Below are 24,148 nucleotides of genomic sequence, written 5' to 3' on the forward strand. Positions count from 1 at the left end.
AAGAATAAAAGCAGCAAAAAGGGGAAAGCATGTTTATTCTAATGCAGATCTTTATTAGCACTTTTCTACAGTCAACGTGTAACTGAAGATGACATATTAAGAAAACTAGTGAGAAAAAGAATTTGACTAAAGGGGAAACGACAGAGAAAAAAAACAAAAAGATGGGAAAAAATGATTCAGTGCAAGAAAGAAAAGAAAGGACACAAAGAAAGAAGGCAGGACAATAAGACGCGAGCCAAGAGTTTTGTTATTTAAAGGGAAACTTTATTAAGTCCAACCATAAAATACAAAATACACCTCCGTACATGAGATGAGAAAAAAAAAAAGTCAAAAAGATCTCAAAACAAGTTACTCCAAAGTTTTAAAACGAGTTCCAGACAGGAAAAATAATTCTGCCCCCCCACACTCCCACCCTCCTCCTCAGAAGCTTCACTGTGCTGCCTGCTGGGCCTGACGCCGCAGCAGCACGTAGATCTTCTCTTTGATCCAGTCTTTGTTGTATGGCTGGTACGTCTGTGTGTCGGCACGATACCTGAGGCAACATGAGAAATTATAATCAGCTTCAGTGTGTTGTTGTTTTTTTTTTTTCCCCTCTTTCTCTAGTCTGCTCAGGATGCTCAGTTTTTTAAAACACTAGCAAATAAATGACCCAAGGACCCCTTTATAATGACCCCTTATAGATTTGCCTTTTTCTGAGTGAGACCCATTATGGTTGTTGACAGGGGCTGTGATTTGCTCGAGGGCACTCAAGCAGAGTGTCTGCTTGAATAAACGGGCTTGAACCTCCCACATTAAGAAGGACAAATTGCCCTAAATCAGCTGTGGGCTTCCTCTATGCAGGTCATTGCAGTTGGCTTGTTCTACATCTCCACAAACCTCGATATGCTCTACATTGACAGTCATGAGCATTAATAGAAATATTAATCAAAACATGAAAGCAGAGATTTGCCCGTTGCTAGATGCACCAGAAAATAGCTGGAAACAAACACTGTTTAGAAGGCAAACTTACTTCTAAAAACTTTGTGTCAAATCACACTGTGTTACAAAACAGCTGGCGATACCCCTGTAGGGTTGCTCTATGAATAATATAAATGTTGTGGCAGCTTTGTAATGGAGAGATGTAAATGAGGGAAATAACACAACCCAGCAGATGATAGAAAAAGACTGAAAAAAGTGCCATCATCAATTTATCATCATCAAAATATAAGGGTTCGGAATAATTTGACAACAGATTTTGGATTGAGGAAGGGTTGATCTGTTTTTCCCCAAGAAGACAAAACACCATGAATGTGTGCTGCTATGATAACTGTAAAAAATTTTTGGGAAGTATGTCAACATTGCTCATTTAAATTCTGTCACCTGAGGGGCGTACTACAAACTGAGATTAATATGTTAGCAAGCTATGTTGAGCTTAAAGTTGGAGTTGTCTTTGTCATAAAAATGTCTCTCTTCGTAGTAACTTATGCTGAACGCATAACCTGGTCGAGAGCAGGTTGTGCACAGAGTTTCGGTTTAAAATCACCTGGAAGTGATTCTTTTATTTACTGAATGTTTTAAAAGCAATACAGATTCTCTGTTGGGGGAATGTTTTATATGTGCAGTTGTTACTTTAAAACAAACAAACAAACAAAAAACCTAAATCTTCATGTATTCATTTGGTGCTGCAGAAAGTGTATAAATGTTGTTATACTTGAGTCTAATCTGCTGCTTAGTCTGCTTTACACTGCTGGAACTGCAGCTACTAGAACAAAGAACACACACCAAGAATACAGGTTCAAACAATAAAAACAATTACAGTTTGATCTGTTATCAATTTAAAGCAATACCCTCATCTCTATTACTAGGCTGTGGGTCAGTAGCATTTAATGTTTAAACGTATCCAATTTAAAGTTGTGCAGCCATCACCTTAGAAATAAACAGCAGCACAGAGAGCTTGTTCAGCAATAAAATAATTCACTTGTATTGAAATATTTATTTTATTGCTGTGTGATAACTCCCAAGATGAATGACTTTCTGCCTTTCTCTTCTATCTTATTTGCCACAGTGTTGTATTTTTATGTTCTTTATAGATTTTTAAATCAACATTTTATCATCATCAACCAATAATGTCTCTGAAGTAGGCGGCACTCATAAGGATAATTTTGTTCGTAAGAGTCATGTGACCTGTAAGCCCCTCTTATCAGAGGAACTTGATATCCACTGTCGTTATCTCCAAATCGGGTTTTAGGTTTTGTCGAGCCAGTTAAGGCAAAGGAAGCTTGGCTATGCTGAACTTCATTCATAGAATATCCCCCTGTCCTTAAATTTAAACTGGTCATTCTCTGCTCCATTTAAGGTAATATTAACTACACATATATAGATTTAGAAGACATGCATAGTGCTGCATAAGTCTAACAATTTAAACATTTTACATGATACTTACACCAAACAGCTGAGGTCAGCCAGGTCATCGATGAAGTCAAACAGCTGGCTGATGTCGTACGTTATCGACGGACTGTTGGGGTTCATTCTCTTTAAATGCTCCTCATACATCTTACATACACCTGTGTGGAGGAAAATATGGTATATAAAACTCCTCGCTGTAAAACAGACTGCCCCTCTCTCAAAGAAGTCACACCAAATCATCTACAGAATAAAAATAATGCAACTCAATGACTAATCATTTCTTACAACATAAATTCCTGGTGAATATCTATGATTAGGAATACTGCAGTCAAGATACCACATTACAATAACTGTGTTATTAGAAACTGGAGATTATTACCATGTGAAATGCCTATTTGACATATACTCGTTAAATGACCAGTTTACTGGGCAGAGCTACTTAAAGTGCCTGACCCCATACAACCAAAAGTTTTCTCATGCAAGTGAGCACAAGCTGTGTCCATGTCAGGTGAAAATAACCAGGCATACCACTGCAGGCTCAAGCGTGATTGTAAATTTTATGGAAACATTACTAGGTTTGACCTTGTAAAATTCCAGGTGGACACAGGTAAACTGTGTACATGTAAACAACAAAAACCTGGAAGTGTAGTTACTTGTCACTGGGGGAATGTGATAGCTAAAGGGTAGCACACAAAAGGACCATCAGCTTACCCTCCATACACTCATTGACTGATTCGTAATCAGCGTATGTCCTTCCCTCTGGCCTCTTGGTGGGCTGCACCAGCAGTATGGTGTGAGACTGAAAAACCAAACATTTTGTTAGTCTGGTTAAACCATTCAACACCTCAGTTAAACATCTTGAAATTGTCTATTTTTGGTGGTTTGTGTGTCCTGCTGTGGGGTGTTTGATGGACACTGGGAATATGCTTTATCAATCCAACTTAAACATTTGTGTTTACAGTACTGTGCAAAAGTATTGAGCTACTCCTCATTTCTTTATATTTTGCCAGGAAAATGGGAAATAGATGCAGCAATTTAGTGAAACATGCAAATATATGAGGCAAAAACAGAGCTTGTACAATTTTGATGATCTTGGAAAAAAAAAAAAAAGAGAGAATGGATGGATGGATGGATTTGGTATGGCCACCTTAATTCAGCACAGCCTGAACTCTCTTAGGCTTTCTGTAATTTCTCTAAGTAGTATTCAGGAATAGTTCTCCAGGCTGCTTGAAGGACATTCAAAGCTCTTCTTTGGATGTTGGCTGCTTTTTGTTCTGTTCTCTGTCAAGATGATCCCACACTGCTTCAATAACGTTGAGGTCCGGGATCTGGGGAGGCCAGTCCATGACTGACAGTGTGTTTGTGCGTTTCTATCCAGTTATGCTTTTACTGCATTGGCAGTGTGTTTGGGATGACTGTCATCCTGAAAAAGGAAGCTGTTGCTAATCAAAGACTTTGCAGATGGTTTTGCATGGTGGATCACTTTCTGCCAGTACTTTTCTGTGTTCATTCCATCAATTTTAAAAAGATCCCCAGCATCACTGGATGAAATACAGCCCCAAACCACACTACACTCACTGTTGTACCTCTCTCTTGACCTCCTCTGTACATATTGATGATTGGGAACCCCCCCCCCAAAAAAAAACAAAACAAAAACACTTTGCTCCATCAATCCTTTTGCCACTGATTTTCAGTCCAGTTCTTGTGTAATGTGGCACTGATGACACTTCAGTGAATAGTATATGGCTCAACCAAAGGGCCAGATGCACCTCTCAGGTCCTGTGTCAGGTCTGTGCTGAAAATTTTCCCCCTATTTCTTAAGAACATGACCTTCAGATACTGTTCAGCTGCTGTCAAACTGCCTGTCAGACTGTTATCTTTGGTAATTTTTGTAGATTCAACTAAAGAAATAGGAATAAAAAATTATCTGTTTTGTGTCAGGCTGCTAGTAACCAAGTGCCTAACAATAGCATTTAAAATAGGTTCTTTTCTAAGTTGTCCGTTATGTGCAGACACAACATTGGCTCATCAATGAGCTAGGTTCCTTTTTAAAAACTTGAATGATTCATAGAAATCATTGATCTGAAAATGGTCAGGTACAAGGAATGGACTGAAAATGAGTGAAAAAGCAGCCAATATTCTAAAAACTTTAAAAAACCTCCAGAAAGGCTGGAAAACTATTACTCAAAAACAAGGACAAGAAAGTCTGGCTCCTTGGAAGCAAAACGAAGAAATCAGTGGTGGCTCAAGATTTTTGCACAGCACTGTATGTTACCTGTGCTGCTGGTTTTCAAACGTTTCTTTAGTTTTATTTTGTTTTTCAATGTAAGGTGTGTTGAGTTTTAAATAAATTACATAAATGCAGCAAATATATCCAACTGTTACAATGAAGTTACCAGTGAAAAATGATCTACTATACTTTTGTTAAAAATTATGTGCACGTTTACGATCTTACAATGCAATATTTTGTTTTTGTTTGTACAAACTAACCTAGAATGTCCAATTCTCACGACATTTTAGGAGTAATAGAGGAATAATAGCCTATAATATGTCACCATTGGTCAAGTATCTTGCCAACCACAGCGATAATAACAGACTAGACAAAAATATTTCAAAATCCAAACAGCCCTTAAAAAAAAAAAAAAAAAAAACAAACAGACGCACACCTGAGCCTTGAGCTAGCTATTCATCTCAATAAATGTGCTAAGTGAAACTCCCTTTAAGCAATAAGCAAGCAACGGAAAATAATTAAAAGAAGTAATAAAAAAACAAATAGTATTTCCTCCTCTGAGCTCGGGGCTTATTAAGCCGTAAATGTGTGCCTCATTTCGGAGGTTTGCTCCAGCCAAACGCCCACTCGTGCTAACTGAGCCTAAAAGCTCGTTTCTCTATGAAACACCCGCTCTGCTGAAGTGACACGCAAAAACCGACGCACAGGTTTTACTCTGAATACACTTTGTACAAATATTGCCTGCGAACACGGCATTAAAAGGTACCAACCATGTTACAAGTCGCTTTTGAGTAGCTTTCAGCGGATTTTCTTCGCAACTTGCGTCTTCTCCTCTGTTGACCTTTGGTACCCGGAAGAACAACTATCTAAATCCCACATGCGCTATTTTAATTCAAGCTACCTGTTTCGCTTTCCTGTGCCTGCTTCAATTTGAAAGCTAGCATTGCATCGGCGAGGTTACACCCATGCTGGCCAGCTTATTTGATTCGCCTGCAATATTAAAACATTAAGACTACAAACAAATCTCAAACAACGGATTTGATCCTGGACGCGCCCACTCCGCAGGAAGCAGTTACCAGCAGCAACCGGATGTACTGTGAGAAGACAGGAACAACAAAGAGGAGAAAGTACCCGGGCTTTAAACCGACTCGAGAACACCAAAATCAAGGAAATTATCTTGCGTTGGTAGCAGGTGAGTGTCATTCTTTAAAGAGTCTTTTTCAGACTATATTAAATTTGGGCTACGCATGTTACCCAGCGCTTACCTCCCACTACAGCCGCATCCTGCTCCGCCGTTATTACATTATTGGCTATCGTTAACTAGCCATTTTAGCGATTCTCCAATGGTAAAATACGTCCTCTGTGAGTAGTGAATACAGCTAGATAATGAACGTTACAGCTCACTGGTTTCTATGTGATAGGCATGTAACGTCAGCAAGAAGCAGGTATAGTCTTCATCTGTTCATCAAATAATAAAGATTTAGGATTTCCCGGCGTTTATTCAGCAACGTGAACGTTACATCCCCACATGATTTTTTTTTTTAATGGCGTTCAAAGATATTTTCAAGTCTAAATACAAGTTAAAACACAATCCCCACGAGTCTATGTATGCACAAGACGAGTTACTAATCACTGTAGTCTTTCCTCCCGTCCACACTGGTTGTGAAGTGGAGAAACACTTTGTCTTTGTCCTATGCAAAAAAATAGATTTTAAAGTTCAGCCAAGGCTAATTTGAGGTCCAAATGTTATATTGACACGTTATCTTGCTATCTCCTAAAACTGAAGTCTTTTAAAATCCCATTTCCCCCTTATTTTACAATAAGAAAGACCTCTCAGTTGAAGCATGAAGAGTTTCAGTGACATATCCGCTTGATTCAACACACCCAAGAGTGTTACAAGCCTGATGTCAGTTTTAATCTTGAACGCTATGAATGATTACACAGGTAATATTTTTTATGTACCTCAAACACTATACTTAATAAATGTGAAGTAGTCCTTTAACATGATTGATGACAGTGTGGCACACAGATCTCCAACATTAAATCTATGCTACTTTAGAATCTAATATTAGTGTTATGCTTTGTAACAACAACATGCACATACAATGGAAAAGCGCCACATTTAATGAATTATTATTTTATCACCATCCAATGATTTTTACATGACAAATTTGCCTAACACTCAGAACTCTTCACAACCCATACCCGCCTCTGTCTTTATACCCTTTAAAAAAAAAAAAAAAAAAATCCTGTGTTGGTGTTGATTAACATTATTGACCCATTTCTCTTTCATCAGGGTAAAAGAGTTTGAGTTTGCATGTGAGGACAAGAGTCCACTGGGCCAACAATGGCGAATACTACAGAGGATATCGAAAACAATATGGTCAGTATGAAAGAAAGTGTCACAGTGGCTCTAATGCTGTATCTGTCTTTGTTAATGTATTGGTTAATGATTACCAAACAAGGATTTCAGTGAGAGGGAAGTAATGAAAGAGTCATCTGTTTCTTAGTCACTTTGTAACGTCATGTGTTGTGGAGGAGTTTTAATTGAATCATTTCATTTGGTCTCTGTTGCAGTAAATTACTCAGGACAAAAGTGATCATATTCTGATGAGGATCAGTGCATTTTCCCTGATAAGCTGTGACAGCAGAACCATTAGCTTTTAAGTCACAGGAAGTAGCATTAGGAACAGGTTGGCTTCATTCTCTGGAGTTTGCTGTTACTGTAAATAAAGGCGTTTCCTCCTTAGCGGAGTGGAAAAAGTCAAAGTCCCCCTTTACTGTCATAGTACACTTAATAGCGCTTAGCCTTGTACTCTGCAGCAGTTAAACTCTTGGACTACAACTATATGTCAGCCTAGAGAACATTTTGTTTCTGTCTTCCAGCCAGATTTGTCAGAGTGACAAGTCTGGCTAGGAAGGGCATGCTGTTACAGTATCACTACATACCTGGTTAATTTATTCAGGAAAGCAGTCTCTATCTCTTTTGTCCTTGGAACCAACATTGGCCTTATTCCCAGGACTGAGACACAAAGCAGCGTACCACACAGTGAGGTCATTTTGCACAGCAGCCTGTTTAAGAGCTGTGGCAGCTTTCACTAGTCAGATCTCTGGAGATGCCTCCTGTCTTCATTTCGGCGTACCTGGTGTGATTGCTTCATGTCTGGGCCGCCGCATGTCTCGACTCGTCTGGCAGCCTGACAGTTTTAGTTCACACAGTCTCCTTGAGTTGTGTCCTTATTTTGTCCTGACGGGACAGACCCTCAGGGTGAGTGGGAACAAGCACGCTGCTGTTATCCATTTAGGAAGAGTGGCAGTGAGCCAATTAAGCTCTGAAGTGAAAATATGGATGGTCTGATTTAGTTTTAATCTTTCACCTTTTAAAAGGCATTTGATTTCAATTGAAGTGGTCAGATTAAATTTAATTTGCCAATATAAAGAAGAAGCTACTTTCAGCTGCTCTCTTTTCCACAAGGGGTCACCACAGCCAGTAGCTCAGCATGTTTGATTTGGCAGATTTTTATGCCAGATGCGCTTCCTGATGCAACCCCTAAGGGGGATCGTTCACTTATTAGGTGAATGTGTAAAACCATTACCCATTTGTGTGGCAAAATCTTGGGTAAGAAGTTTCATAATGTCTGGTTTCTGATGCACACAGCCTATAAAACAAATTTTTGAAAATGATAGTAGTAGTTACAGGCTGATAGAACTGACAGGGATTTTTGTAGTAGTGGGAAGCATAAGTAATCTTATTAGTATATAATTTCATATATTGGTGTTGTGATCTCATAAACAGCTTTATATACAAACATGTTTTTTTTGTTTGTTTGTTTGTTTTTTTCTTTTTTTACAAATTTTCTAAACATTAAGTGTGCTCAGAAAAAATGTGGCTGTTCTATCACATTGACAGGACCAACAGGAGACCAATACAGTCCCAGAACCCACCCAGCAACCACAGGAAGCTAGTGGGCCCAGAGCACGGTCCAGAGGAGGTTCAGCAGCTGGAGTTGGAGCTGGAGGAGCGGGTGATGGTGGTGGTGGTGGTGGTGGTGGTGGTGGTGGAGGAGGTGGCAGTGGCAGCGGCCCGGAGCAGAACGGCCAGCCCCCCGCCGCCAGTGCTCCAAGAGTGGTGGAGAGAGAGGAGGAAGAGGATGAGGAGTTGACCTTGAAATATGGGGCCAAGCATGTCATCATGCTGTTTGTTCCCGTCACACTTTGCATGGTGGTCGTCGTGGCAACCATAAAATCCGTCAGCTTCTACACCCAGAATGACGGGCAGAGATTGTGAGTGTTATGGCCCATTTCAGACTGATAGTAATAGGGAAATACTAGTGCTGCTGTTTGAATGAAATGCAATACAGCAGCACTGCCACTAGGTAGAGTTAATGTAATGTACTTATATTGTTCTTCCATCATTTAGGCATGAAGACAGTAATATAAATGCTTAGTGATCTTTATGGCAGAGTCTGAATTTGGCTCAAACCACAGAAACGTAATATTACGTATTTTTGGTTTTTCTGAACAATTTAACACCCCTGAATTTAGCAGCTTCAAAACTGTAACAACAGCTAAAATAAAAGCTGCTGCATACAGGCAGTATCTGAAATAACTACTTTGTATCTAAAATGATAATATGAGATAGCTAAGTCCATCTGTAAATTTATTATATTCCATTTTCTTTGTGTTAATTTCTATTGATGCGTGTGTATAATCTGTCCCTTCAGGATCTACACACCGTTCCCCGAAGACACAGACACAGTAGCACAGAGAGCCCTCAACTCCATCCTGAACGCCACCATCATGATCACTGTAATCATCGTTATGACTTTGGTGCTGGTGCTATTATACAAGTATCGCTGCTACAAGGTACAGATTAACACTTCTAACATCTTTCTGCACCGCACACACACACACACACACACACACACACAGTCTCAGTAGCTGTACCCTCAAGTGTAACAACATTCGATGTTTCAAGTAGGGCTTTTTTTTACAAGATGTGTTTAGACTTGTTAAAGTAGGAAAGACACAGTTGTACTAGGAACACAGTGTCCATGGTAATTTCACGTTATTAGTTCTACCTGTTCAGCTCAGGTAAAAAGCACAACAAATACAGAAATCTCTCATGAAAAAAAATTAAACATGTCATAACTTGTCTGTCAGTCAGTGTAGAGTGCTAATCAAGTTATAAAAATATGTTTTCAGGAACTGTAACTGTGTCAGGAACAAATTAAAATGGTACAGTGCTGCTCAAAATCAGCCCATCTGTCACTCATTCACTCCTCCCTCTATCATAGCTGCTTAAATGATCATTATTATTGAAAGGTGCAGTTTTTGTTGAATGCTTTACTTTTGCATTTTTAACATGTCTTGAATTAGCAGATAGCAGTTACAAGAAATGTATTTTTTATTTTTTTACAGCATGGTGGACACATTTACACATTCAGTTTGAGAACATGGCAGGGAGTAAGTTAGTCATGGAGTGATTTCAAATGTCGCTCTCATTCATGAGGTCTATTTGAGACTCTACTACTATTACGTTATGTCTGTGTAGATTCTCAGTCATCCAGGTCATAGTAGTCTCTGGAGCTTGAAAAAGGCGACTGGACTTCTTTTTGTTTCTTGAAGACGTTTCACCTCTCATCCGAAAGGCTTCTTCAGTTCTCAACCAAATGGTGGAGAGACCCAGGTATTTAAACCCCTGTGGGCGTAGTCCCCTGGAGGTGGTTATGACCCTCTATTGATCATGTGCGTGAACACATGTGCCCAGGTGTGAAGGGGGCGTGGGTCATATTTAATCAGTGGTTTCAGTTGAAACCAATTTAGGACTCCGCTCCATTGTTTCCTGTGGCCTATTGAGGTCACTGGAACAAAGGTGTGAATGGGAGTTGAGACGTCTGGGAAGGGAGCTCAGGACAGCACTGTAAGCGGGGGAAAGTTGGTGACGTAATCCACCTCCTCTGTTCAATGATGGTTGTTCACAGTGGACATAGATGGCTTCTTTCACTCCTCTTTCAAACCATCTGTTTTCCCTGTCCAAAATGTGAACATTGGCATCCTCAAAAGAGTGCCCTTTTTCCTTCAGATGCAGATGTACTGCTGAATCTTGTCCTGTCGAAGTGGCTCTTCTATGTTGTGCCATTCGTTTGTGAAGAGGCTGTTTGGTTTCACCAATGTAGAGGTCCGAGCACTCTTCACTGCACTGAACAGCATACACTACATCGCTGATCTTGTGTTTGGCGGGTTTGTCCTTGGGATGAACCAGTTTTTGTCTTAGGGTGTGACTTGGTTTGAAGTATACTGAGATGTCATGCTTGGAGAAAATTCTTCTGAGTTTCTCTGACAAGCCTGCCACATATGGGATGACAATGTTGTTCCTCTTGTCCTTCCCATTCTCTGTAGTTTGTGTTTGGCCTTCATTCCTGTGCATCTTAGCTGATTTGATGAAGGCCCAGTTGGGGTACGTTACTATTACGTTACATTATTTTCTGACATATACATAACACTCCAGTGGTTAAGCTCATACTAAGCATGACCAAAGTTTCCAATAATGAGGTCAAAAGATGCACAAGTAAACCCTCTGAGCCAGCAGCTCAGCCTTCAAACTGCTGTAAACACTGACTATTTTTTTCTACTCTTGGCTCTGTATGATGTCAATAAAAGAACATCCCTCATATGGTCATCTCAGGCACACAGCTCTGCCTGCCAACACAGAAGCCCCACCCACCTGCTGTTAAAACCTTCTGTTCGCAAAATGAGTACAGCTTTACCACAGGATAGGTGGTAAGAAATATTTTCAGCAGTACCAGCACCAGTACATGGAGGGAATTCAGATGGAAGGTACTTATGAGATTTCCTGGATGCCAGAAATGGTGACAAAAATTAGTGCAACACAGTTGACTGAGTGTTGGAGAAAATGTGGGAGAAATATTGGCGACCATACTCACATATTTTGGTCATGCCCTGGACCAAGAATGTTTTGGGAGGAGAGATTCAAGTCACTCAGAGCTATTCCACCAAAATTTTGTAGAGGACCCATAGGTGGCGCTTTTGGGTCAGATACCAGAGGGCACTGATGTAAATGCTAAACCTCATCTTCTAGGAATTCTGCTGACTGTGGGAATCAAGTGTATCACAGTTACAGTTGTGGTCAGGTTTACATCTTCTCATCATGGGCGTAAATGTCATGGTAATTTTGGGCTTTTAATTAGTTTTTTTTATTTTTAAACTGCTCTTTTTCCAGGGTGGAATGATTGTACGGCATGCATCTTTAATGGTTTAAAAAAAAAAAAAAAGAATTGGGTGCATAAGTTAGAATTTATTTTGGATTTTCTTGAATCCACACAGGGTCAAAACTATGCATACAGATTCATATACATATACATATACATATACATGGTTTCCTGGCATGAATCTGGTTTTTAAGTGTAGTCCACAACTTTTCAACAGTGTTGAGGTCGGCACTTTGGGAAGCCCATTCCAGCTTAACATTAGCCCCAAACACACATCAAAACCAGTTTTGTTCTGTTGATACTCCCAGTTGTGCATAAGTTTCAACCATCCAACTCGTGATTTGAGGTGAAGTTGAAGAATTTGGAGGTAGTCTTCCTTCTTCATTATTCCATCCACTTTGTGAAATCTACCAGTACCACTGGCAGCCAAATAGCCTCATCTTTGTCTCACCTGAGTGTCAAACTGTTCTAAAGAAGGCATTTAGCTTGTCCATGCGGGCAGCTGCAAATTTCAGTTGAGCTTGAAGATGTCAATTTTGGAGCAGGGGCTTCTTTCTTGGTTGGGACCTTCTCAGTTTATGGTGATGTAAAACTCACTTCACTGTGGACAGTGATACTGGTGTTCCAGCAGTTTACAGTTCATGGCAGGCTTGAGCCCTGGTGGGTCCTGGTTTGTTCCTGAACATCCTAACCAATTTCCTCTAATATGAGGGTGACAGTTTGGGTCTTGTTTTAGACCTGAACAAAGTGGTGACACATGTGAATAATCTGTATTTATGTACAGTTGTTTGAACTGATCCTGGAATCTGCAGTTGTTAGAAATGGCTTCAAGGGACCTTCCCATCTTCTGTAAATCTACAATTCTCCTTCTTAGATCTTCTCTGAGTTTGTTGGACTTTCCCATCATTTTGAGTATTGTTCAGTCCAATGAGTGCTGCCAAACAAATCCTTCTTATGCTGCCAAAAAGAAACTACCAGTCATAATCAATCATGATCACTAGCAAGAGGTTAATAGGCCTCGGGCTTGTCAAGTTAAGACATTGTAGAACCTTCAGCACCACTTATTAAAAGATTTAAGTGAGTGTATGTATATATTTGAGCCTGTGCGTATAGTTTTGAGCCTATGTGGATCAGAGAAAATCAAAAATTAAACTCAAACATATGCACCCAACTCTTGTTTTTTTAAAAAAAAAAATCATTAAAGATGTGTGCTGTACAATCATTCCACCCTGAAAAAAGAACAGTTCAAAGAAATCATTTAAAGCCCCAAATTACCCTGAGATCACCACTCATCATGTCCATGATGAGTGGATGTAAACTTCTGATCACAACTGTAAGAGACTCCAACGTGATTCCCCAATTTATAATAATTCGGCTGAGAAGGTACGGGAAACGTATCAGGTGGAACAAATAACATACTGAGACTTCAAAGGGATAGAGGTATCAAACGGTGGAGGCCAGCTATGATTTAGTGTACTGATCGGAATTACTTAAAGATCCGAAACAGCGAACACATCTGTGTCCTATAAAGTTACTTACTGCTCATGCACATAAACACCATCGAGGCATTTCCTTTCCTCGTGCTTTCTTTTCTCTCTCTCACACTGTTATTTTTTATTTTGTTGCAGCTGTTTTTGTCATTTTTCTTCTTTATTTGTTTTACTTTAATTTGTCTGTTTAATTTTGTATCATTTCCCCAATCTGCATATATACTTTAGCTGTTCTGTTCAATCATTTTCATTATCTATATTTTTTTTATGTACCAAACTCTCCAGATACAGACAGTGTAGGTGTGGCTTAAAAATGCAAAACAAGTGTTATTTTATATGTAAATGCATAAAGGTTGAAATATACATAAAAATTAAGTTTTTAAAACCATCTGTTTGCGAGGAGCAGCCAATTAGAAGACAGTTGTCTTAGTGAGAAGGGGTTGTGAGCTAAAACGGCATGTGTGCTTGTTCTTTAGTTTTTTTTATTGTATTAAAAAAAGAACTAAAATAGAAAACTAGAGCATGAGACAGTTGGATATTAGCACATCAGGACGATGGTTTTAAACCCTTAAACTAAACTCTTTTACTCTGCTTGGTAAACACCACCCATATGGTAGTCTTTGTAATTTAAAATACATTTTAGAAACAGTTTTTTTGCAAGTACTGATTCGGTGAAACCGTTCTGTAAATAACGACTCTCTCTCTCTCTTTTTTTTTTTTCACAGGTGATCCAAGGCTGGCTGTTCCTCTCTTCCCTCCTCCTGCTCTTCTTCTTCTCCTACATCTACCTCAAGTAAGCCACACAACTCAACATTTAATTACATTTTTATCAAACTTGCAATCGTCAAAATGTCGATCAGTTTAATTCTTTGTCATCCTAGGTGACATCTTTTCTTTTCCCCCCCAAACAGAGAGGTTTTCAAGACCTACAATCTGGCCATGGACTACATAACTCTGGCGATAATAATTTGGAATTTCGGAGTGGTGGGCATGATGTGTATTCACTGGAAAGGACCTCTGCGGCTCCAGCAGGCCTACCTCATCATGATCAGCGCCCTGATGGCCCTGGTTTTCATCAAGTACCTGCCAGAGTGGACTGCCTGGCTCATATTAGCTGTCATATCTGTCTATGGTAAATCTTCCACTTTGCTTTTTGACCTCTTGCTTTAAAGCAAGAAAGCTCAAGTCTTTATCCAGCCTTTGAAGACGTCTGGTTTCTTTTAGCGTTTGCATCGGGAGAAAGCAAAACTTTAAAATGCCTTTTTTCAAGATATATTAACTTTTGTTTTTTAAACAAAAATATTTTAGCCATTAAACTTTTTCTATATTTAAGTTAAATTAATCAATTATGATGAAACATAAAGCCAAATAATTAACTCTTAACCCTACACCAGTTCAAATTTTACCAAGCACTCCTGTATATATATTCTTACTTATAATGAAGGTGTTTGTCTCCAGTGGTATGCATGCAAGTGTCGACATAACTGGTTGCTTAAAGGAAGGATATTTCTCAAGAGCTGAAATGTTTACGCAGATACTTGAAAAATGGGGTGAAATGTGTGTGAGGGGTGGAAATGTGGGGGTAGAAAGGCTGAAAGCCAAACCTGATATCCAGCGAGCACACGCAGATGCTCAAATTGTCAAATCAGTGGGGGTAACAAGAGAAGTTTAGATAGATTAGGTATCAATCACAGAGGAATTTTGAGTTACGGTTCAAAGCTTTGATCATTTTGCTCACTTGTCATGGATAATGAAATGGGATGTGTAAAAAAAGCTGGCTTAATATTTTTGTCTTGATTTACGTCTTCCCTCAAAGATAATGCACACGGACAAAGTCCAGGGTATATTTAGCATATTCAAATTAGATTTCCTCTTAATGCGGCAGTTTCCTTTTCCCAGAACAATTTAACTGGCAATCTGAGTTTAGCCGTAGATCACAATCTTGTGCAATCCTTGCAAGTACTCAGTAGTTTCAGTAAACTAGGAAGTAAAACCCTTTAGAGATTTGTAACTGCCAGAAATTGTGCATGTTAACTTAAACTCCTGCCACTTGTTCATAACAGATACCACGTCAGGCTTTCTGGCCTCTCAAAGAGCCCTTTGTTCAGTGGCTAACATCACTTTTCTGGCCTCTGTCTTCTTTTCTCTCGCAGATCTGTTGGCGGTGCTCTGCCCCAAAGGGCCTCTGAGGATTCTGGTGGAGACCGCTCAGGAGAGGAATGAGCCCATCTTTCCAGCTCTCATTTATTCTTGTAAGATGGACGCTCACTACAATCCTACACGACTGCACTGAGTAACATTTTATTTTAATAAAATAACTTGCATTTCCAACACAGTTGTAAAGAAAACATGCAGAAGCTTAAAGTAGACATCTGGATATCAACTGATATTTCAGATTCTTATAACAGCAAACACTTTCTGTGCTTTCACTTTAATGGCCAAGTGCTCTCCTTTCAGTGTTCGCACTTCAGTCGCTCTCAGCACGTTTACATAAAATGTTATTTTTCAGCTGACACTTTCACTCTTCCACTCTAGTGCTTTCACTGAAACATTTTATTCCACTTCTTTTAGCACTTCCACTTTAGATCACTTTAATTACTCACCTGAAATTCGACTTCTGCTGTAATGAGCTGATCTGAAATTTCTGTTGTGTTACAGTTAGGGCCCTAATTTGTTGAACAAAGACAAATTATGTAGTTTCGCCCCTGTACACCACAACAGTGGATTTTAAATCAAACAGTCAATATGTTGTTGAAGTGCAGACTTTTCATAGCCAGGTGAGGCATGGTCCTTTGTTGTTTCATGACAAATGACATAATATCTGAAATTGATCCAAAGTCTTAAACTTCTAATATATACAGTACCAGTCAAAAGTGTGTCCAAGTCTTTGACTGGTACTTCAGAACAGACCACAGAAGACAGCTGAAGAGCATAGTTACAGAATTTTTTTCCATGATTAAAAAAACAACTTTGCATCTCATCAAGTGTAAAATACTCTTGAGGAGGTAGGCATGTCATTTATAAGGATCAACATTTAGGAGATGGCTTCATCAGTGGAAATATAGAGGGTTTACAGCAAGGTGCAAAGCACTTGTTACACTCAAGAGCAAGAAGACCAGATTGGACTTTGCCAGAAAACATCTTAAAGAGCCGGCACAGTTCTGGAAAAAAAAAAAAAATCTTTGGACAGACGAAACCAGAATGATTGGAAGAGAAAAGTATGGGGAAGAAGAGAAATGGGTCACGATCCAAAGAATGCCACAATATCTGTCAGACATGGTGGAGGCAGTGTTACAGCATGGGCAAGAATGGTTGCCAGTGGAAGGGGCCCATTCATGTTTATTGATGATGTGACTGCTGACAGAAGCAGGAAGATGGATTCTGAAGTGTACAGGGCTATAGTCTCTGCTCAGATTCAGCCAAATGCTGCAAAAGCGATTGGACAGCAATTCCCATGGAATGGAAAATGACCCAAAACAAAAGCAACCCAAGAGTTTCTCAAAGCAAAGAAATGGCATATTATTCAGCAGCCAAGTCAGTCACCTGATCTCAGCCCAACAGAGCAGCTTAGGAAAGCATGTTAAAGGAAGACATGCAGCATTTGGTGATGTCCATGGGTTCTTGACTTCAGGCAGTCATTAAGCGTATGGTGCTTTCGTTAAAACAGCCACTTCATGTAGTGCTTCTGTTTTTCGAAACCAGTTCAGCTCATCTTACGGTGCTGTTATAGTGCTCTAATGTCAGCTGTTACTAACTAAGACTTAGATTTTAAAAGCTCTTTTTAACACAAGCTCCCTTCTTCTCTAGCTACGATGGTGTGGCTCGTCAACATGGCAGACACCGACAGGCCAGATAGGAATACGACAGAAGCAGCTTCACCTCAACAGGAGCCTCAAGAAGGTAACCGGCGACTCAAAGAGATTGATTGAGCTTAAATTTGGTGCTTGGTGGTTACTTTTCAAACTGTGTGACTGTTGCCAAACCTGACTGGTATCTTTTTGGCAGCACCAGTGGCGTCTCCGGCCCCCTCGAGTCCATCACAAGACGACGGAGGTTTCACCCAATCCTGGGTCAGCCAGCAGGAGCATCAGCTGGGGCCGCTCCAGTCCACCGACGAGTCCAGACGGGAGATCCAGCAGATGCCCACGGCCCGTCCTCCTGTTGAAGAGGATGATGAAGAGAGTAAGTGTTGAAAGAATATTGAACATTTTGAGTAATAAACCTCGTAGTTTAAATCCAGTCACTACCGGATGGCATTTAGGAAAATACACAGAGCAGAAGTAGGATTGCTGAAAAGCAAAGTGGCAGTCATGCAAAACTGAAGTCAGAACACATTGTAGTGCTCCATAGAGTGGAAAACCTCACTTTAAATCACCTTTGTTAGATTTTAAAAGTATAAAAACTTTAAAAGTTGGGCTCGGTCATTCAAACTTGTGAATCCTCAGATTCTCTGCTTTCCTCTTCTTAGCGTTTAATCATCATCTTTCAGTTTCCTCTTCTCCGCACCCATAAAACATTTTAGGAGCGTTTTTAAGTGTTCCATTTTCTGTGAAATTAGGGCATGTGTGAATGCAGCCATTTTTGGTTCAAGAGAATTAGGAAGCGATTATTCACGGCAATTGCTAGTTTTCATCTCTGTGCTATTTTGGGGGCTGTGCTCTTTCGACTTAAAGCTTCAGTAAATATGGGGTTGGAGATCTTTTTTGTGCAGTAATTACACGAGGAAAGGTTTCTATAAGGGTTAGAGGGTGTGTGGCTGAACCAAAACTTGTGTTTGAATTGATTCCACCCTGAATGTGGTGTCCCTCTACTTTTTCAGGGGGTGTCAAGCTGGGACTAGGAGACTTCATCTTCTACAGCATGCTGGTGGGAAAAGCCTCAGCCACAGCCAGCGGCGACTGGAACACCACCCTCGCCTGCTTCGTAGCCATCCTCATTGTGAGTGATCAGCAGTTTATTTTGGTGTCAAAATCGACTCACCGCAACTTCAACTCTGTCTCTGTGCACAGTATCCACCCCCTCCTTTATGTAAACCTCTTGATTATATAATAAGTAATTTAAAAAAAAAAATCTCTTTCAGAGCTGATTTTGTTACAGTTACTCAGTGTGTTATTTCCTGTGTTTTATTTTGTCTGTCTCTGTCCCCGCAGGGCCTGTGTCTGACCCTGCTCCTCCTCGCCATATTCAAGAAGGCCCTCCCCGCTCTGCCCATCTCCATCTTTTTCGGCCTTGTCTTCTATTTCGCCACAGACAACTTGGTACGGCCCTTCATGGACAAGCTGGCGCTACACCAGTTCTACATTTAGCAGGACGCTGCCCTGATAACCCTCACCCACATAGCTCTCCGGCCAACAACATGAGAGCAGCCCCTTCATAGCCGGGGAACAAAGGGCGATGCTGGGACCCCCTCCTGCCCCCACATCCCCTCCTAAGAGCTCATGATGCTGGGACACAAGTTGTTTTGCTCTGCCTTTCTTTCTGGCACCGAGGGAGCATATTCTCCATGACAGCTGTTCCTTAACCTTTGTATTTCTGTGTTAAACCAAGAAGTGACACTTCTCGCTCGGCTTGGGACCTCATCTTCAGTTTGTTTGCTGATCACACGGTCTCAGTGAGAAGATTTTACTTTTATTTATCCAGGGAAGCTTTACAAGAGCTCATCTGCTTCTTTTTCAGCAGCGCCCCCTTTTTTTTTTTTTTTGCATCCACACACATTCATACCTGGCTGATGCCCAGTCCAACCGCAGTCTTCTACAGCTGTGGCTTTACAGCAGGTGCCTTCCTCAGGGACACCTTAGCGGTAGCTGTTGAGCAAAGGGAGACATTTTTGTGAAATCTCCCTTCAAAGACTTTGAACTACTTTCCTGTCACATGTCTGTTTGCATAACTCCAGAGCTACCACTGGCCCCAAACTAAACCGAAGATTGCAAAGCCTTCATCAAACTAATGGACACTCAGTGATGATAGTGATAATAGATAGAAATGTGTAGTTTGATTGTGTATAAGATATCAGTCACCAGAGTGTGCTTTTCTCACTGCTAAGAATGGTTACCTTTTTTTTTTTTTTTCACTTTAGACACGCAGAAGTCTGAAGCAGGTGTGATTTACACTGATGTACACTGAAACGGATGCTTTGAACATGTGAGGCTCCTCCTTATGTGAATAGTGGAGAATTTTCTCTCTTTGACTGAATAGTAAGTGTTATCGTGACACCCAACACATCAGACCTTTTCAATAAGTTTTCTGCCCCCAGTTTTAAATGAAATCACGTGAATTCACAGCTTGAAGAGGGAGAAAAAGAGCACTACAGTGATACACTCACACCTGAGACTTGTCAGCCACCGAGCAGTTCTGCTGGAGCAGCCGGTGGTTCAGTGCCTTGCTCGAGGGCATTTAAATAGTTGTGATTGCTGTAGGACAGAAACATGCTCTTTGTTCTCTTTCCTGACTCAAAGTTTGTTGTTTTTATTTTAATTTTTTTTTTTTCCAAACCTGTCCAGGGATTGTAACCTGTGATCATCTGGTCACAAATTCTGAACCTTTAGGCTATAGCTGCCCTCATGATGCTCGCCTGGTGCTTTTCGGATCTATGCTACATCAATACTGAAATTATTTTAACTACAAAAAGATACAATTATCTGTTCTTTTTTTTTGGGGGGGGGGGGGGGGGGGGGGGGGTTCCAACATATGCAGAAAAGAAACTTAGTACTTTTAAAAACAGGACTGCATTAACTGGATTCCTGCCAGATCATTAAAATCCGTGAGCGTGTGAAAACATTGACGTGCAGTTGTGGCGCATTAAATCCTGATAAATGAACGAGTGCATTTGCTTCCATTTGACAATTGAATCTGCGAACAACCTAATCTCCGCTTACAAAGCATTATCAGTTCAACGGACCATCATAGTCGGATTAAAAACAGACAAAATGGTTTAAATCGAAAACTAAAAAGGTGATATGAGATGTGTAAGAACCACAACTTGGCAGATTACTTTGGAGATGGAACAGCTGCACTGGCTGCTCTTGTGTTGTTCCATTAGAGGTTCATGCTTGCAAAGAGAAGAATCCAAGAAGCAACAACATAATATTTCTTCTAAGACAATTTCCCCCCCCCCCACTTTGGTTTTTGGGAATAAGTTGGGTGATTGGCTTTTTTTCTGTCCTTCACATGCATATGTGTGTTATGCAAGGTTATTCTGATTCAGATTTTGTTCTTTTTTTAAAAATAAACAATAAAACTGAAAATAGCGTTTGTTTTATTGCTGCATGCAGTTATGATACCTCTGGTTTTATATCCATTATCAACCTGTACAAATGGTAGGACCGACGTAGCACTGGAAGTGGTGAGAGCTGAAAACATTTTGGTTTTGATGGTGATTGTGTTGGTCAGATCTTTGAGGCGTGCAGGTAAACCTCCTTTGTTTATAAAACTCCTTTTACATCAAGGCTAGTGTGAATGTAGTGAACAAAATTTTGATTTCCTGGAATATATACAGTATCCCATGCTCTTTAGTTACTTATTGTTTTGCCGATTTTTACAATGCAAATGTGTTAAAATAAAAATCCTGTAAATGTCCCTAATTCAAATACCTTTATGTGTAACTGAAAAATGGCCAACTAAGTACTAGCGAAATTCCAAAAGCAATACATGGTGACTTGCAAAATGTATATAAAGTAGAGGATAAAAGGTATTTAAAAAACTAACAAAAAAAGAAACAAAAAGAGCATTTTGCTCAGAAATGTTGTCAAGTAGAAGAATCAGGATATAATCAGGACACAAACAAAAACAGGATGTTTAGTAAACAGTGCAAAACAGAAGATAAAGCCTTTATTTCTATTAAACTGTATCATTCTCTTTCATTTCCACTCCCTACAGAGGTCAGGATCAACAGCAAAGTGGTTTACAACTTTCACATTGTTAAAAACTTCTCTTGTCTTTTCTGATTTTCAGTGAGCAGTCCCTCATGAGACTGACGCAGAACTACACGGGCCGGTGGGAACATTGTGGAAATTCCTCGGCGTGCTGGTAAACTGGCATCCCGCGCTCAGCATCCTCTGAAGCCAGCTGGCCGACAGACGCACTTGGCACGTAGCCCGGAGCACTGGCCGCTTTTGCTGTCACCATGGGGATTGTTTGGCCTCGCAGGCTGGGACAGCGGCACAGTATGGCAGTTTACCCAGAATGTTTAGCCTCACACTGTGACTTACCTACCAAGCCCTGGGTGAGGCCTCCCCTGACATGTGAATCCTGCAGCTCGGCCGGTGAGCAGCTACAGAGTTAATTCCATAATGCTTCCCTTGCGCTGATTCCAGAAACCTGCTCTGTTCAGATTAGGTTACACCATTGCACTTGAAGCTCTTTTGGGCTTCCTTCCAAGAAAGTAAAAAAAAGATCCAAACTTGTTCAAGACTTTTTCCCCACTGGTGATTTTCATCAAAAATCTTCACGGATGTGCAAATATTTGCTGGTCAAAGTGGAGCAAATCCCTTCATAGACATGTACACTGCATTTGCACTGATAAGCCACAATATTTAAACCACTGACATGTAAAGTGAATAACACTGATTTTCTTGTTACAGTTGTGAGATATAACTCAGCATATGAACAGTCAGTGTTTCCAATCAGGGAAGTGTGAGAGACACTTTGATGAGAGTGAGATTGTGATGACTGGACAGCAGCATCACCAAAATGGCAGATATTGTTAGGTTTTCCCAGCATCCAGTACATACCAAAAGTGGTCAAAGAAAGGACAACCAGTCAACTGGTGACAGTGTCACGGGCAACCACGACTTATCAGTGTCTGGTGTAAAGTCTGGTCCCTGTGGTTCAGTCTGACAGAAGAGGCAACATTAAAAAGGTGACAGAAACATTAAAAACTTTCCACATCACTCCAGTTTAAAATGCCTATTCCAACAGGAAAACTACTCATGATACGGTGATGCCTTGTACTCAGATTTAAATAAAGTTAAGAACATTAAGAGAAACTTTGCAGTTTTTGAGTTCAAAATAGATATTACATTTCTTTGTGGGCGTTTAAGCTTCTTTAATGACCACAAAGTGAACTGAGGTAATCTGCCAGTCACTGTCATCCTCTTGTAGGAGTGGACTTAGCCAGGAGACTTTGTGATTGTGTGTCACACCTGTGCACGTAAGAGGTTTCCCAGGATAGCTCTACTAATGGGATTACGGTACAGGGAGGGACGTCTGCTCCTTGTGAGACATGCAAGAAATTGAGGATTAGGCTTCATTAATCACTCTACACACTCGACAAGCACCGGCACTCAGGAGAAAGGACACAAAGCTTGGACCAAAAAGAGCCCAAAAGCCTGTAAAGCCTGAATAAATATTCATCAAAGATGTCTAAGGACAAGCTGGAGAGCCTCGTGAAGCGTATGGAGGAGACGCTCTCGGAGATGGAGCAGCTGAAAATGCACTGCGGAAGGCAGAGCGAGGAGCTGAGCCAGCTGGTGGTGGAGCTCCGGAGAGAGAACCAGGAGCTGGTGGAGAAGTACAACCAACTCGCTGTGGAGATGAAGGAGGCCAAAGAAGTTATAGAACAGCTACAGGACACAAAGTATGCCTTCAATGCAAAAGAAAGGCAAGCACAGAAGCTCAGCAGGCAGCTCTGAGGGCCACACGTACAGTGGGAATCTGATGTGACCCGGGGGCTCTCAAAACAGAATCCTGGAGGAAAACCAGACTGGAAGGCAGAATGGGAAAAATGCTTGTTGGAGATTATTTCTAGAATCTGGGTGGGCATGCAAGTTAAACTGGGCACAGCTGTTTTCTTTAACATATAGAGTTTTCAGAGTGAACATATGTGTGCATTTTAATGCCTGTGGTGGGGTGGCTGTAAAGCTTAGTAATTTGAATGTAACTTAAATCCTGTGGTTTAGAGTCCTTTTAAAGCTGCAGCAAGACTTAATGACCAGGAATAAAAATTCAAGAAATGTGTCTTTGCACAGAGTAGAATTATGCTCATTAGGTTTCTATAATTAAAACAACATTCCTGGAAGCTAGGATGCACTTCCCTGTAAAAATTTTACTGGATAAAAGCCATTAGACATTATTTTTAAGTGGGTGGTCACCTATTTTTGGTTGTGTCACGTGCTAAAAATAACTTGTTATCCCTCCTGCCCCACAGAAGGAGTGCAAGTACAAGGATAGCAGAAAAAAAGTGCTTTGATTTGTTATTTATGTCCCATAATAAAACCTGTTGTTGTTCAGTATGTTTCAGTTCTGCAAATCCTAAGCAGATTTCCAGAGCTAACAATTGCTTATGTTGAAGGCTTTTTGCATCATGTATATTTACGAACCCGATCAATGCTACTGAAAACACTAATTTAGCCTCTCGCTCCTGCCGCATTGTTGGAAAAAGTATCCGAGATGAAGATGCAAACTGGAGAGATCTTTCTTACTCTGTGAATGTTTCTTTCCTGTGAAAACTTGGTGCCTACATCGCCCATAATGCAACATCACCCCTGCCAGTTTGGTCAGAGATTCAAGCATGTTATGCCAGTAACAGTTATAGGCTGTAAACAATAAAGCTGATGTGGTCAAACGTTTATGTGCCTTAAACCTGCATTCCTTCTGAAAGCCAGCTGGTGGCGACTTCGCTGGTTGCAAAAAGAAGAGCAATTGCATAAAAGGCCCTGAGAAATGATTCTAATTTTCACTTGATTTGTTACCTCTGTAAGCACTTTCCTCTTGAGTTACATTTTCAATTGCTAGTTTAAAGTCTCATGGAGCACAGCCTCATGATCATTTTGTAAGCTGTAGTCACATTTAAAGTAAAACTGATGATATATCAG

The 24,148-nt window shown here is 40.4% G+C and overlaps 2 protein-coding genes across 2 annotated transcripts; one reads left to right on the top strand and one right to left on the bottom strand.

The window, feature by feature from the left end:
• Positions 1–242: 242 nt before the first annotated feature.
• LOC115772873 (enhancer of rudimentary homolog) lies at positions 243–5,529 on the bottom strand. The gene is made up of 4 exons (XM_030719294.1): positions 5,386–5,529; positions 3,097–3,184; positions 2,423–2,543; positions 243–532 (listed from the first exon to the last, which is right to left on the bottom strand). Exons 1-4 carry the CDS (start codon positions 5,386–5,388, stop codon positions 430–432), a joined length of 315 nt encoding a protein of 104 aa, XP_030575154.1. The 5' UTR covers positions 5,389–5,529; the 3' UTR covers positions 243–429.
• A 128-nt stretch (positions 5,530–5,657) lies between these two features.
• Positions 5,658–19,989, top strand: psen1 (presenilin 1). Its single transcript, XM_030719293.1, has 11 exons — positions 5,658–5,807; positions 6,912–6,998; positions 8,526–8,899; positions 9,340–9,481; positions 14,063–14,130; positions 14,249–14,469; positions 15,491–15,589; positions 17,145–17,237; positions 17,343–17,519; positions 18,157–18,275; positions 18,488–19,989. Exons 2-11 carry the CDS (start codon positions 6,963–6,965, stop codon positions 18,641–18,643), a joined length of 1,485 nt encoding a protein of 494 aa, XP_030575153.1. The 5' UTR covers positions 5,658–5,807; positions 6,912–6,962; the 3' UTR covers positions 18,644–19,989.
• Positions 19,990–24,148: the final 4,159 nt, after the last annotated feature.

This window comes from Archocentrus centrarchus, chromosome 22, assembly GCF_007364275.1.
Source record: "Archocentrus centrarchus isolate MPI-CPG fArcCen1 chromosome 22, fArcCen1, whole genome shotgun sequence".
NCBI lineage: Eukaryota > Metazoa > Chordata > Actinopteri > Cichliformes > Cichlidae > Archocentrus > Archocentrus centrarchus.